The sequence below is a fragment of the Pelecanus crispus genome, chromosome 15 (genome assembly GCF_030463565.1).
Source record: "Pelecanus crispus isolate bPelCri1 chromosome 15, bPelCri1.pri, whole genome shotgun sequence".
In the NCBI taxonomy this organism is placed as follows: Eukaryota; Metazoa; Chordata; class Aves; order Pelecaniformes; family Pelecanidae; genus Pelecanus; species Pelecanus crispus.
In genome coordinates, this window is record NC_134657.1 from 3,763,199 (window position 1) to 3,778,965 (window position 15,767).

The 15,767-nt window shown below is 36.1% G+C and overlaps 1 protein-coding gene across 1 annotated transcript in view; it reads right to left on the reverse strand.

The window, feature by feature from the left end:
• The window catches only part of LOC104035522 (PR domain zinc finger protein 2), a 38,688-nt gene extending 27,066 nt beyond the window's left edge, over positions 1 to 11,622 (reverse strand). The window contains exons 1-3 of the mRNA XM_075721726.1: positions 11,593 to 11,622; positions 2,141 to 2,258; positions 753 to 856 (exon numbers count right to left, since the gene is read on the reverse strand). Coding sequence (XP_075577841.1) covers positions 753 to 856; positions 2,141 to 2,258; positions 11,593 to 11,601 — 231 coding nt within the window. The 5' untranslated portion in view covers positions 11,602 to 11,622. The remainder of the gene's footprint in view (positions 1 to 752; positions 857 to 2,140; positions 2,259 to 11,592) is intronic.
• Positions 11,623 to 15,767: the final 4,145 nt, after the last annotated feature.

The following is a 15,767-nucleotide window of genomic DNA, read 5'->3' on the forward strand; positions in this document are numbered from 1 at the left end:
TCCACCCCTCCCCTCCTTGACCATTCACTTCACTAAAGCCATTTGCTGTATGTATTTTCAGAAAGACTGACGAAGTCTTTGGAAGTAGTTATGAACTGCCTTAAAAGACACTGTAAAAAGGATTCAACTCCAGATTAAGACATCCTACATTTTGAAATCTACATAATATCCGAGGTCTTATGACTATCAGTGGAACTTAAACAGCTAGTCAGCTGTCCAGATGGTACTTGCTTTAGGGCAAGCCCAAACGCAAGCAGCACAAGAAATACTGCAACAGTTGAGAACTTTTATAAAAACTCCAAAAGCAAAACCAATTCCCATAACAAAGCTGTTTTTCAAGGAGCTAGATGAGGAGGAGTGCTGTGGCTTTATTAAGAGATTCCATATCTTCCTAATTTCCCTAATTTCATATGCAGTTGACAGCACTCAGTTGCAGAAGGGGCATCACTCAGGGTTCAAGCCAACATAGCAAAGCTTTATCAGCAACAGACTTTTAAGGGGAGGTGTGATCCAGAGAAAATATATAAGGAAATTAATACAGCAATTTCAAACAATGCCAATAGTTTAAAGCTTTGTAATTCAGAATGGTTGCTCAATCCAAATGTCTATAAATAACTGTTCGTAATGGTAGACATAGATGGCAATTAGTTCACATCATGTCTATTTCTAAAATATCTGGAAAAATTAAAGGCTACATACAAAATACTGACCTAGTGACAGATACATTTTTCCATTTACAAGCTGTTTCTTACCTCCCACATGTATACATTGCTCTTAACTTGAGATCTTTTTTTCTTGTCACCAACAAATGGTCCAAACTTCTTGCCTTTCAAAATTGATTTTGTTGCCCAGACACCTGAAGAGACACATATCAGTAATCAAAACAAATCTAACTTATCTCAAGCAAATCTCCTACTCGCAATTCATATTTCTTAAGATCATTACATGTGTGTGTCTCACATTGAGGAGCATTCTACAATATTAAGATCGCAATAAAGAAACTGAAGTTTACTAAAACGAATTCAAACAATCCTCTCCCCAAAACTCACTTCAATCAGGAAATGTTTAAGCATTTACCTGGTTTCACTTTGTTCATGGGCTACTGTAGCTCTGAAACCAAAACCAACCTCGATTTTTCTTGTCCTTCAGGCAATATTCAAAATACTGCAAGAGCATTACAGGTTTCATATTGTAAAGTCCCAGATTTCAGCTGTTTTGCTGAGTAAACATGTTATTAAGACAAAAAGCCCGTCTGCTTTCTCTGAAACAACGCCAGGCAAATGAAGCCCTCACAAAAGTTGTGAAACTAATTAATAGTATATTTTGAAGGAAAAAACATTTAGGATTGGTTAAAATCTGTGCACCTGCCCACAAATTTATTGACAAGATTTAACTGCTCTGAAAAAGGACAGCTGCATTTCACATTTTATAGCATGAAAACTAAGAACACATTGACAAATAATTGCTAATTAAACATAACATTCTCATTCAGACCATGCTAGATCAGGTTGATACTAGGAAAGATGAACCTTGTTCCAAGGAGCTTATAACCTGTTACTAACAGTAATGCATCTATTGCCAGGCTTATTCCTCAGACTACCAGCTTTCAACGTCAAATACCCAGTCTGCAATTCTGACTGCCATCAAAGTTCTCCCACATTAAACTCTGTTAAAAAAGAAGCCAAGCATTTTGGACCTATTACAAAAACAACACTTTGCTCCATACAGCAGCTTTCAAGTCTGCACTGAATCTGTTCTTATAAATTAAACTTTTTATATTGATTGGACAGTGAGATGCAGCATTCTAAAGAGGCAACAGCAAGACAGTTGCAAAACACAATACCGGTAAAGTGCTGTAAGTGAAAACAAACCAGTGAAGTAACATATCAGTATTTTCATAACCTAATCTATTTGCATCTTGGTCCACCTGTGACCCCAATTCTGATTTTCTAGGAACATCATCTTGGGACACTGGAGAAACTTAAAAGCTGTGCACTCTTTCCAACAGGAATTATTTCAGATAGATTCACTAGACATCATCTCTACCCAGCACAGGAGGGCACCAAACTTTCACAGCAACTGTAGTTTATGTGAGCTAGTGTAAAAATCTTCGTTCTCTTTTCACAGCTGTAGCACTCACCAAGCCGTGTCTTGTCTACAGCAGACGGGAAGAGCCTCACGTCCTCAGGAAGCCCCCTAAGCACGTGCTCAGGTACATCATCTAAGGTCTCCACAGTGACAGTAGATTCAGTTGTGTTCTACAAGTCAAAAAGCCAGAAGGGCCATGACCATTAACAGATAAAAACAATAGCACAACAGATGATCAACCCATATGAGCTACAAAAACTCCTGACTTGAAATTAAAGTACAATTTCCAAATCGGTATTTCAACTAGGGTTCCCTCCATCAACATGCTAATGTAGAAGTATCTTTTTATCAGAACATTCAAGTTTTCACTATTATTCTCATTACACTTGTTTTTTGCTTTAACACAGAGTTCTAAGACCACATTAGAGATATACTTAAAACACTGGTAACTAAAGTTGCTGTCAATATTCTTTTGCTTTAGTTAATGGATGTGTTTTGATTATAAGCAGTATACAGTGAGTAAATCTAACTGAAAGGGTTTTCATGCATCTCTTGGGCCATTTGCCATCTCATTCATTTTCCTTGGCTTCTCCTTAAAAACAAATTCAAAAGTCTCCCTTGAGTTACTTGGAGAATAGAGCTAAAGGTATTTTATTTTTCCTGTCTGAGTATGACTTACCTGACAGCACTACTATGTTATACCTAAAGACTAAAATGAACAGAAAAGTACTGTGGTTCTATACTTTGGAAAATATCTATATTTTTCAGAATATAGTTTTCATATGAGTTCAGGCTTAGCGTTAAGCCTTTCAAACTGCGCATTATTCTGGTAATCTAAAACTCATCCATGGAACAGTTTTCAGTTGCATTGTTTTTACTGATCAGTTACACCATGAGAAACTACATTTACCAAGCAATTAGGTCAGCAATAGCATTGTTATATGCTACATTATGTTGAGACAACATTCCTTTGTGCCCTTTCTGATTAAAGTTCTTCCAAATTTCAGATAAAATATGTTGTAAAGTTGATCTACCTGCCTAGTCTACTATGCTGAGACTTCTTCAAAAAAGTATCACATAAGTGCTCGTAGAAACAGTCCTAGAGTTTTAGTATCTATGAGTTATCACTATAAAAATCTCCAGTTCCTTAAACATTCTATTCAAGCATTAGAATTACTGATTACACAATGTATTTGTAAACAATATGTTTAATTCTATTTTTAAAATTGACAACTCAAATTTCTCAAAAAAGTATGTAGCAGGAAAACATACTAGCTCTTACATAACCTGTCTGGAAAGTCTAACCCAATTAAAAAAGTAAAGGAGGTAGATTAATTTTCCCTTTAAATTACAGACAGCTACAACAGACCTAATCTAATATTCAGACCTAATCTTTTCTGAAAATAAGCCACAAAAAGTTTTCATTAAGTTTCAGCTGTGCACTAGATTTTAAATATGATCTCTTCTGCTAGAAAATGTTTCTGACTGCTGCTGAAAGACTGGTATATTTAAGAGCAACACATGACGCTTTTAGTAGAAATCTGTGTTAGCGGCATACCTTTTGAATACCGAATAGTCAGAAGATGAGAGAAGCTGTTAGAAGTGTTTCAGGACACACACATCATTTGTCCCTGTGATACTGCTGAAACATGTTACTGGCAATTAAAATAACGAGAGGCAAGTGAACTGCCATGCTAAAATACACTTGTTTGATTAAACCAGTATGCAGCAAAACAGCCAGAACACAGGAAGAATAGGAGGTTTTTTCATTTTATTTCATAACCATCCTATTGACAGTTTTTTAAAATCCTGGGTTTCCTACAAATAATAAAACAGTAAAAGTCCCTAAAATAGAAGCATAATACAAGTATAATTGATTCTGCACTAGAGCATCAGCAACTGCGTTCCATTATCTTTTCTGAACACCTAGACACTCATCTTCTGCAAATTCCGTTTCAAAATGTAGAACAAATGTGGATCAAACAAACCTGCTTGTGCCAGCAAAACAGTTCCTCCATTATGACCCTCAGCACGTAAATTTCAGTGAAGGTTTGTAAAATCATGTAGGCTTGATCAGATCTGCTTCAGAGGTGTGGCATGCACCTTATCTTTATTGTAACTGACAGCATGAATGAAAAGGATGACTGGAAAAACATTTAAGTTTTATCAACCATCCATTTCATTTTGACTTAATATAAATATCTGTCTGTCCTGGTTTCGGCTGGGATAGAGTTAATTTTCTTCCTAGTAGCAGGCATAGTGCTGTGTTTTGGATTTAGGATGAGAAGAATGTTGATAACACACTGACATTTTTAGTTGTTGCTCAGTACTGCTTATGCCAGTCAAGGACTTTTCAGCTTCCCATGCTCTGCCAGGCACACAAGAAACTGGGAGGGGGCACAGCCAGAAGAGTTGATCCAAACTGACCACAGGGCCATTCCATACCATACGGCGTCATGGGCAGTATAGAAACTGGGGGGGTTGGCCGGGGAGCAGCGATCGCTGCTCGGGAACTGGCTGGGCATCGGTCGGCGGGTGGTGAGCAATTGCATTGTGCATCACTTGCTTTGGATATTATTATTGTTATTATCATTATTATATTGTTATTATTATCATTACTATTTTACTTTATTTCAATTATTAAACTGTTCTTATCTCAACCCAGGAGTTTTCTCACTCTTACTCCTCCGATTCTCTCCCCCATCCCAGCGGGGCAGGGGCAGTGAGCGAGCGCCTGCGTGGTGCTGAGCTGCTGCCTGGGGCTAAACCACGACACTGTCCATAAGAAGCAATGGTGACCAATAACAAAGGAAAAAAAAATATTAAAGGCATGTCTATTAATAGAGAAGTAGGAAATTAAATGCTAGTAAGTTCTAAAAATATTTATCTGTAGTCAGCACACAATTTTCCTGTGTATTTCCTAAGCATTTTCCATTTTCTATCTATTTCTTAAAGAATCTTTCAATTCTTTTAAGTGAAAATTGAGATACACTGCAATTTTCCTGAGTACACCCTAGTTTTGTACTAGTTATATTCATAACGAAAGCTAACTGGTATTTCAGCTTACAGTGTGAGGACATCTCAAAGTTTCAAAACAAAGGGCAATTGGCAATTCCAGCTCCAGAGCACTTATGGTCTGAGGGTCCAGACCTGCTCATGCAGCCTTCCATTTTAATTTTCTCAGTCATTTCCTAAACATGCACATAAAAGTTCCAAACGAAACAACTGTGTATGCCTCTATGCATAAAGGAAAGAATGATGTAAAGCTTCAGTAATGGGAATAGCTTGCCTAGAAACACACAAGTGATAACTCTGGAAATACAGCGCAAAGCCAGAGCATCAGCTACCCACCACACTGAGGATAATTTCACACATATTACCAATTCTTTACTTCCCCATTTCAAATGACGACTTCTAGGCATACTCAGTCTAACCAGTCCCCAAAAATCAATCTAAAATAGTTTCTGGTATTGCCTTATGTGAAAGCTTATCACTTGTAAGAAAGACTAAACAGTAACAAGGAGAAAACCATACCTAAAGTCCTGAGAAGTGCCTACAGTTCAAAAAATGGAAAGTTGTTTGTTTTACCTATTGAATCGAGGATGTTACAGTAAACTAACTACTCCAATGTATATACTAGAACTTGCACTTGGGATATACCATTACTCTGCCATAAACACAGATATATCCTGTACTACCCAGTACCAAATGTTCGGCGGACAGAGACAAGCTACCCTGCACATACTGGAGAGCAGTAATGTGTGTAACACCCTTACAGTAGAGTAGCTGACACGATGAAGCTTGTATTTTAATGTACTTTGCAGAGCTACCACTGGCTCTGTTGTTCCCTTTTTACCACCCTATTTACAGCCTACGAACATGCCATTTCACTCCAAAGATCAATGTTAAAGTATTTGCATTTCAAGTTTACTGCTCTGCAACAAACAGGGTAAGCTAAGAGCAGCTTTTAGAGAGAATAAAGGGTTTTAAATAATGTCAAAAGTTATTATTTCAGTATCCTAAATGTTAATCGTAATTCCTAAATAAATCAACAGCTCAGAATCCTTAGCCAACAGGTTATAATTAATACAAAAGGTTTTAAGGTATTTTTATATTAAAGTTTGAAAGGCAATAGAAAGCTAATAAATTATTTATGAATGTCTAGTAAGTGATTAGTTCCATTTTAAGGAGCCTAAAAGGTTCAATAGCTGCTTATAATATTATTCATACTATTATTTGTATAGCACAACAGTAAATGCTACTCACACTTGTCATTAAGCAACCAGCTCTTTATTACCTAATTATAATCAACAAATCACTATTGCTGATAAAAGTGACCAGAATTTCAAAGTTACAAGCATGCACAGCTTTCCATAAAATCTGCCCACATTATGAAAGAATTGTGCTTGTTGAGAACCAGGCATATGTTGATCCACGTGCAACAGCCCTAAAAAAATACCTGCCCTCTGACATCAAATTTTGATCATTCTGGTCAGAAACAAATACCGGTGGTGATGGCAGTAACTACTCTAATATGAAGGATGTTATACTTCACCTCTGAACAAGCTTTAGGAGGTGTTAAACTGAGAAATAGCAACAACTTGGGCAACACTACAGTTGTCTAAGTAAACCCCGACTTTCTGGAAATGATTCTTGCTTTTACATATAACCATAAAGCAGAGATACGACAGTAGTTTTCGTACACTGAGTAATACTCAGAGCATTTTCCACTGACCACTTATGAAATATGTTATGCTGAAAGTTTACTGGAAATATATTTTAAAATGCATCTCTACATGCTATCAAATGTAAGGTTTTTGTCTCTAAAGCAAAACAGATGAAGCTTCTCAACCTTTTCTATTTAGCACCCACTCTTTGTGAGGGTGCTGCATGACAATTATTCTCTACGTTTATGAATGTGACTTGCTGACTTAAGTTACAAGAACATGTCTTCTGCCAGCTTCAACAGCAACAACGAGAAAAATGATAAAACTGGAGTCACAGCAAGGTTATTCTACTGCTGCCTTGGTAAGCCCTAACAGCTGCACAGACCCATCCTAGAGAGCTATTTCTAGGGGAGAAAGACCCCCAAATTGGAAACCATGGAAGGAATAGAATGCCAGAAATCCTCCCCCATCCAAGAGTCAAGAGACTGGGGGGAGGGAATCCTTATTCTTTAGTTATAATAGCTGAAATCTATTAAAAGCAGAGCAAAGTTTTGTTTTGCTCTTCCAACAATCCAAAAGGAAAAATAGTGATGAAAGAAGTCGGATTTTTCAGGCATCTGTTAGCCTTGAGCTGATATGCAAGAAGCCATGTCTCATCAGATGAAAAAGAAACAAACTCTTCTCAGCATATCAAAGAAACCTAAGTATCTTGCCAGTACATTACCCCATGGTTTCATCAGGGGAGAACCAAGCCTATTTTTCACAGTGGTTTCTAACAAATTATATACAAGCATAGATGAGGGGGACTACAGGGAGTGAACAAGACAGCTATCAGAACAACACACTTCAAGTTTCAAGCTAACAAAAGTGGGGTGTTTTTTTGGTTGGGTTTCATTTTGGGGTTTGGTTTGTTTGGGCGGGGGTTGGTTTTGGGTTTTGTTTGTTTTCACAACCATAGCTAGATGATCTCAAGCCTGCAAACAATTTTAACCTACCAAAACTTTAAAAATCAGACTCAACTGATTTAGACAGAAGTGTACAGCACCGTGTCATATCCTCTGATGTCTGGCATATTCCATAATAGCCATACCTCCTTTTAGCCATAAATATCCCAAAACTCTTCTATCATTTAAGAAGTTTATTTGTATGGAATAATACACAACCAGAACTTTATTTTGCATCTACCTACATAAATCAAAGACTAGCGGCTACATTCAGAGAACACAACACCCAGACTCATTTGACACCTGTCATATTAATGGATTTCACAAGTACCAGAAAATTGGACATGGCCTAGTACATAACAATACATTTCACACCTCAAACGAATGGTAATAAGTAACCAAATACAAAACAGTAAAATAAACAACAATTTAGTTCAGTCAAATCAGTGCAATCTCATTTTATTTGCAATTTAAATGTAGCTACTTAAAACATCTTCCAGATCACAACTTGTCCCTAAGGAACGTCTGTCTACCAAAAGAAGAAATATTATATTTCAATCACTTTTCCACCAACGCTTAACAATCACATTTAAATTTATTTTTCTGTTTAAAAAATTCACCTCTTGATAAGGATAGGGTACTGGTGCATGTCCTACAGCCAACTTTCGCATTTAACTGAAGTCCTAATACGGTATTTTTCATTCACTCCAAGACTGCAATTTTGAATACAAAAGCACTTGAAGCTTATTTCACTTTTAAGCCTCCTACTCTGAAGTTTATCAGAAACATTACATTGCTAGCATTCAAATTAGCCAGGGTGAAGTGACTTAAGAACAATTCCAAAAAAATCATTTGAGGGCTGAAGGGGTGCCTTAACTGAAACTACCTTTTCCTGTTTGCATCGAATTCAGAGTCCAACCACTTTGACCGTACCTTTCAACACAACGATTAAGCAATTTTCTACACCACTTTCAATATAATTGTACCTGTGGACCAACCACAAGTTAGACTACAACGTTACAAGCAGTATTTAAGCAGAGTAGAAACAGTACCTGCAACAAGATGTTTACAGATGATCAGAGATTAGAGTGAAAAGGAGAAAAAAAAAATCCTGAAGGTTGTAATGAATGACAAACATTCAGCTAGTGTCATGTTTTGGCGGAAACAGGATTAAGATAAATGAAAAGATAAAGGGAAGGATGCCACTGAAGAGAGAGGGACATGGCAGAGGAGTTAGAAGAGGTAGCTGTGGAAAGGAGCTGAAGCGACTAAAGAAGATTGCCGACACAAACAGCCAGCTAGCACAAGAAAGGTAAGTCTCTGCTTGTCCAAGACCTTATCTGGCTACCCCTCTTTGCAACAATTTCACTGTGTGTGCTTGAAAATTAAAGATGTATCAGAAATATTTGAAATAATCATTGCAAAATTCAGAGGGAATGGGGGGAGCAAGTTTTAGTACAAGTGCAGGTGTAATTTGTTAACGTATGCCTTCACCATTTTTTAAATAACTACCCATGCAGTTTCCCAGGTAGCACGCAACCTTCTTCCTACTCTATCTTAATGCAGTCTGAGATGTAGCAAATGCTACCAATCAAAACCCCATGCTTGCTTGGGTTTTTTTAAATAAATTATTCACCATATTCTGATGAAGTAGTTTACATATTAAAGGCAGATCTCTTTTTAGAACAGATAGAGAATGCATACTGCCCATCTTGAAACAATAATCTTCCAGGAAACCCCAAAATACCAATTCCAACAACAGCTGCTTTTTTTTTTTTTTTAAATACTCTTTCTCCTTACTAGAAGGCGGCCATATCAAAGTATTTATGAAAAAGTTTTCCTTCACTACTTGAAGATTCCTATGGGATAAACAACAAAACTAGCAGTCATTTCATATAAACCAAATTAACAACAGCTCAATTAGTTTCAGGGTCACTGAAGTCACACCAAAAGCAGAGATAAGCAGAAGGAAAGAAGTATGAGAACAGAACACTTGAAAGATGGTTTGGCATCAGGCAAAAACATTTCTTATACAGACCTGGCACTACAACTTGTCAACAGTGAATGAAATGACAAGGGCACTGCAAGAAAAAACACCACAGGGTTGATGCTAAATACACACTTAATACGAATGGTAATTGAACAATAAAAAGCCATATGAGCTCTGTACACTTTGGAAACTAAACATGAAAGCCAGAAACACCAAGGAGGACTCTAGGCTATTGTAACTACTCCCACAGACAGGGTCATCTCATTATTTAATTCTAAGACGACATGCGTCACAGCACTGCATAAGCAATATTAGCAGTCACAGTAAGAAAGATGAAGACTGTTTTCATACAGCACAGAAATCTTAATTCTAGAAAAGGATCGGGGAGGGGGACAGATGGGACATGATGACAGACAGGACACAAGGAGACAGAGACACACAAATGGGAAGGAAACAGCCAGTGACAACAATTAAACATTAGGAGCTACAGCTTTCAGAATTTTAGCAGAATCCAAAGCTTATCAGAATGACTAATAACGCAGGATTATTACTCAAGCAGACAGAGCAATAAGCTGTTCGCTTCGTGCCGCTGAGTACATTCAAAACAAACCTTACAGGTGAAAAAAAATGTCAAGTCTCAATAGAAATAAATCATGAACCAATAGTTAACCTAGCTACCCCAAACGAGCCTACTAATGTTTCAAAGCGTGCTAATGCAAATGTTATTCATATTATATATATATGATAATTTATATTTCTGTATAGATATAGTACAAATATGTATTTTTTACAATACATATTTCAAGGCTCTGACAGAGAATCTATTTTGCTTTTTAGTTTTTAAATACAAACGTATATAGTGAAGATTTTTCACTTCAAATCAGAGGAAAAAGCAACAGAAAACATCCCACCAACTCATTTCACACTGTAATTACTTATGTATATACTTCTACAACTTTAGTGAGAACATACTTCAGCAAAGTGCTAATTGTATTCAATGCTGCTGCTGATCAAATAAGGGCATAAAGGGCAATAAAAGCATGCATTAGATACAGGCATCAATAAAAAAGTATACAAAGCATTTTACATGGCTGTGTACCATGGCTGTTTCTGGCTAAGCAAGCCAGCTTTTTTAGCAAATTAAAAATGGCATTCCTTCAGTGTAATATCCTACGTTCACATTCCCACACCAAAGGGATTTTGAAAGGTCATCCAAAGAGAGTACTTATGAGAAAAATTTAAGGCAACATGTACTTTTTCTATAAGTATCTTTAAGTAATACAATTGTGTGTGATAGACAAACAGATGGATAATTCATACTTAGATAGACAAATGCAAAATAAAATCATGTACATTTGGCATTGATTAAAACACCACCCTCCAGTCAGGATATTCTTGCATCCATGGAGTACTGCACCACAAAAGAAATGTGCTTTCCCAGCCTTTTCACTTGATTCTAGGGGAAACGCTTCCAGAAAAGTGTGAAACTTCCTGATCAATCCATTTCTTTGACAGATTGTTCACTGCACATTTGAAACGGTAAAGTGGTTAAAAATGTTAAAAAAAAAAAAGGAAGCTTTCAATTTTCAAGCCACTTTTATAAGGAGCTGAATTATCACCAAAAAGCCTCAGGATTATAATAGATTTTTCTGGAGAGGTGTTCTTAAAAGAGGTGCTAGCAGTAATAACTTACATGCTGCTAAAGGGAATTCACACACAAAAAACTCAAATCCATGGAAAAAATCTCACAAGCATACACATTGCGGAAAGGAAGATTATGAAATTTAATAACACTGAAGATTTTAAAGAACATTTCTTTTTTAGTGGATGATTTACTTTTCTTATTAATAATTAACTGTTCTAACATCTAAGTATTTTGATAAAGTCTTACATTTATACTCACCTGATTCATTTTGAATTCCTGTTGTGTTCTGAAAAGATACACACAACAAAGAAACTCCTTTGATTACATGAGCCCTAAAAAGAAAAACAGACAATTGTAACATGTACCTACCTACAAATTTATACTGAATTGAAAGTACACACAGACCTGTAGTTTCTCTTCCTAAAGCATTTGTCACAAAGCAGCATATTGCTTTATCAAAAAAACCAGCTCCAAGCTAGTTTTGTTACTATAGCTCAAATGTGTATGAATAATCTCAGGACTGGTATCTACCAGTAATCTTTCTAGCAGTTTTAACTGATGACACAACAGAAATGTGCTCAAGTAGGTTTGTTTCATTTGTTTTTAAGAACAAGTTAGCTTGTTCAAGATTGAGTACTTTTAAGAACCTTAGGAGTCAGATGTCTTCAGAATTTAATATCAAAGCATTATGAAAGACCTTAAGTGGCTTTCAAATTAACAAAATGCATGCGTTTGAGTCTCCACTCTCCCATATTAGAAATAGGAAATTCTTCCTTAAAATTGGGCCTTAAATATTAAGGTATTTCATTACACTAACACATTTGGCACTTTCGTTTAACAGAAGCCTGAGATTTCAAAAGGTTTCCTAGTTCAAGTAGGCATCAAATTTGGAAACTCATGACTTAAGACAAAACTAATCAGAACAATGCCATATCTAAGAGTCTAGGATATCAACTCATTTCCTTTCATTTTTTTTTTTAAATACATATGAAAAAGCATTATTGCTGGAAACACTATCCTTCCTGGTGTCATACAGAATTTTCAGTAAGCGAACAATACCCTTTTTTGGAGGTCAACTGGTTCCTAATCTCTTAAAGCACTTTATTCAAGTACTGCTATTTCTTCCCTCTCTTTAGTTTTCTTACAGCAATGATTAATTGATTTTTACTAAGTACTTTGTAGAAATACCAAATTTAATTTAAAATACATCCAAGAAAAATATACTGCAAATAAATTTCGTAAAATCCTTCCCATCTTTGCACTGTAAGAATTCTTAATCCTGCATAACAACAGTGAAAATAGTGCCAAGCTTCATACAAATGTCGCATTGCTTAAGAAATTCATAAGAAAGGGAAAAACTTCCTTGAAAAGAATATTTCTATTGTATACAGCTCTTCCAGTATTAACTCCTTTTCTTCTGATACTCCCATACTACATTAGCATTTAGACAAACAGCTGAAACATCTGTATTTCAGTCCCAGTTTTGCAATGTTCTGTGGGATTTTGTTTGCCAGCAAAGACCAGTTACAGTATAAGGAGCTCCATCTGAACAGCTTTTACACATCTGAAGAAACGCATTCCTTTTGGAATGTATTATTACAAGTTTCTAACTTCTTCCAGTACATCTGTCAAATACAAATCAATTCCTAGGAATGATACATCCCAAGCATTCGATTTTCTAAAATTTTCCCTAATGCTGACGGAGAACATAGCCAACGCCAAGAAACTCCCGAACAAGTAGGGAATGCTCCCCAGGTTTCATTGCTAGTTACAGTCATTCCTGAGATTGTTAAATCTTGCCGTGACAATAACGTCCCTTGGGCTCAAAGTTTCTCATGCATTAGCACACAGTTGTTTCTCAAACATCTTCCACATACCCTTTACTTCCCTCAGCCTTGGTATCTTAACTCATTTTCCCTCCTGACAAATGTGATTTCTACTGCAGACATTTTTACGCAAATGCTTTAAGCAAATGGTTTCTGAAATGCTGACTGCCTCTCATCTGCTGAAAGTCGCCTTAGCACATGGAAATGCTGATTAAAGAAAAAGCAAAAGTTGGAGTCAGTATAAACTTCTGTACTTGAGATGAGGCCTGAATAACAGAGAAAAATCCAGTGCTCTTCTTCACTGTTCATTGGGACAATACCCACACAATGTCAATTTATAAATGAAATATTTTGGATACCAAGAGAGGTATCAAAACATTTCCTAGTGTGAAAAACAACTTATTTTTAGTAACAAATGTCATGTTTTCCTATAGCTGGCTACAAAACAAAAAACAATTACTCATGTAAAGACAACAGAAGCAAGAACCTTTTATTGACATGATTTCAGAGACCAGCCTGATGAGCTACTAGAGTTGAAGTGGTTATTGTCTACCTTTTCTCCTTTCTCTCACTGAAGATTATCAGTCCCTCAATGACAGGGCTTAACCATTCACATAGCCATTTTCTACCACGGCACTGGAAAGTGATTTAGAAAACCTGCTGTAAGAAGTGCACATATGTTACAGCGCGGTAAATGACAGTCATCTGAAATACATGTGAGATTTTCAACACTGAATAAGTGAAGAAGGCATTTAACCCAGAACTCTTGATATGTAAAGGCAATAAGGATTTAAAGCACTGCCTTACAGAAGCAAACACTCAACACCATCACTACTCAGCCACTAAACGTAAAGAATCTGAGACAAATAAATGCCAATTAAGTGATGGGTTGAAGGGGTCAATGCTAAAGGAAAGTCCTGTCACGCTGAAAATTTCCTCTAAGCTGAGCTTTCTTACCCGAGTTGTTCATTAAATCAGTCAAAAAATTGAAAAGCAGCCAAATACTTTTTTTACTTTGTTTCATTTGAGCAGTAAAATTACACTTTTCTTGTATTTCATATACTAAATCAAAATTATTTTGCTTAGTATTGTTTTCAAAGAATTCTCAAACAAAAAAATAAGCCTGGTATTTTTACAAATTTTTTAAATGCTTTATTCAGCTTTAATAGAACCGGTTATATCCAAACCCCACAGTGGTATTACTTGGGCTAATATGACAAATCTTAACATACCAATGTATTTAAATGTCCACAAAACAAAGTTTAGGTAGATTCCCAACAGACTGCACTACTCTATACTCCTTCAGCTACAGGTTACCAGAGGAACCCGCTGACCATGAAATACAATTAGATGAGAAATTACGTTACAGTAAACCAAAAGCTTCAACAAGTATTTATAAAGCTATTAATTTAAAATACACTCATCATTTTATAATTTTATACCTGCAGTTCTGACAAGTTACATGTATGAGCTCTCTAACTGAAAAAATGCCTGAAAATATTTCCCTACTTTTTCCTTCCTTCATGTTACCTACTTTGTTAACAATGAACTCAACTATGTGGAAAGCAAGATTAATTGCACTGGGAAAAAAAGACTATATACAGATTTATGTACAGTCACTAGTTTTCTTTCTGTCTAAATGAAACATGATATAAAACAAAGCATCTGTAACACTAAATTTGGGGGTTAACTTCTAGTGCACAAAGTTCAATAAAACAAGAAAACATGAACCAAATTCTACAACTGCTGCACAAATATTAGTTCCCTCTTTGATCACTGACTACCAACAACGCATTCACTCTCGTCACTGCAAGCAGCAACAGGCTTTCACTTCATACGCTAATGAATGACTTTTTAGCTACACAGAGAGTCAAGTCCAATGAAAGATTTTTTCAGCAAAGCCCCAAATAAAATGATACTGCTCTGATTTGTCATCAGGGAAATTGTGATATATTAAGTTCAAAGAAGTGACTACGACCACATTAAATCAGTTTTAAAGTTGGCAATAGTCTACAACTGTGTTAGTACTTTGAAAAAGTCATGTCAGCAGCTCCTTCAAACAAAGGTAACAACTATTTCCATTCAACCTTTCCTCCAAACTCAACAGCAACATATACCTGCGTCTGCCAAAGACCTGAATATTGTTAATAACATCTACCACAGTAAACCTTGAAGATTCACTGAAGTCCTTAAGAGAAATAAAGATTCTATGCCAGAAATGAAGCACACTCACCAGTACAGTAACCTGAACTTTTAAAATTAATTTCCAGAAAACATTGCCAAGTCATAATTATTTCAAACCACTACCTACTGCTGTATCTCATGAGCACAAAAATGCTATGCACTTTCTCAAGATATTAAAGCATCTGGGCAAACACAAGAGAAAGAAGATCTACTGCAACACATAACCTTAGAGTTTCATAAAAGTATATTTAGAAAGGCTCATTGTTAGGCAACAAATTGCATTTGTTTAGATAAGAATATACCAGGCATTCCTACTTGAGGAAACACTGTGGTCACTCTAAAACAAAACACTTGAAACAAAAACCATTTTTACCTTGTTTCTGAATACTACCCTTAAGAATTTTAAATAACCCCTTACAAAAA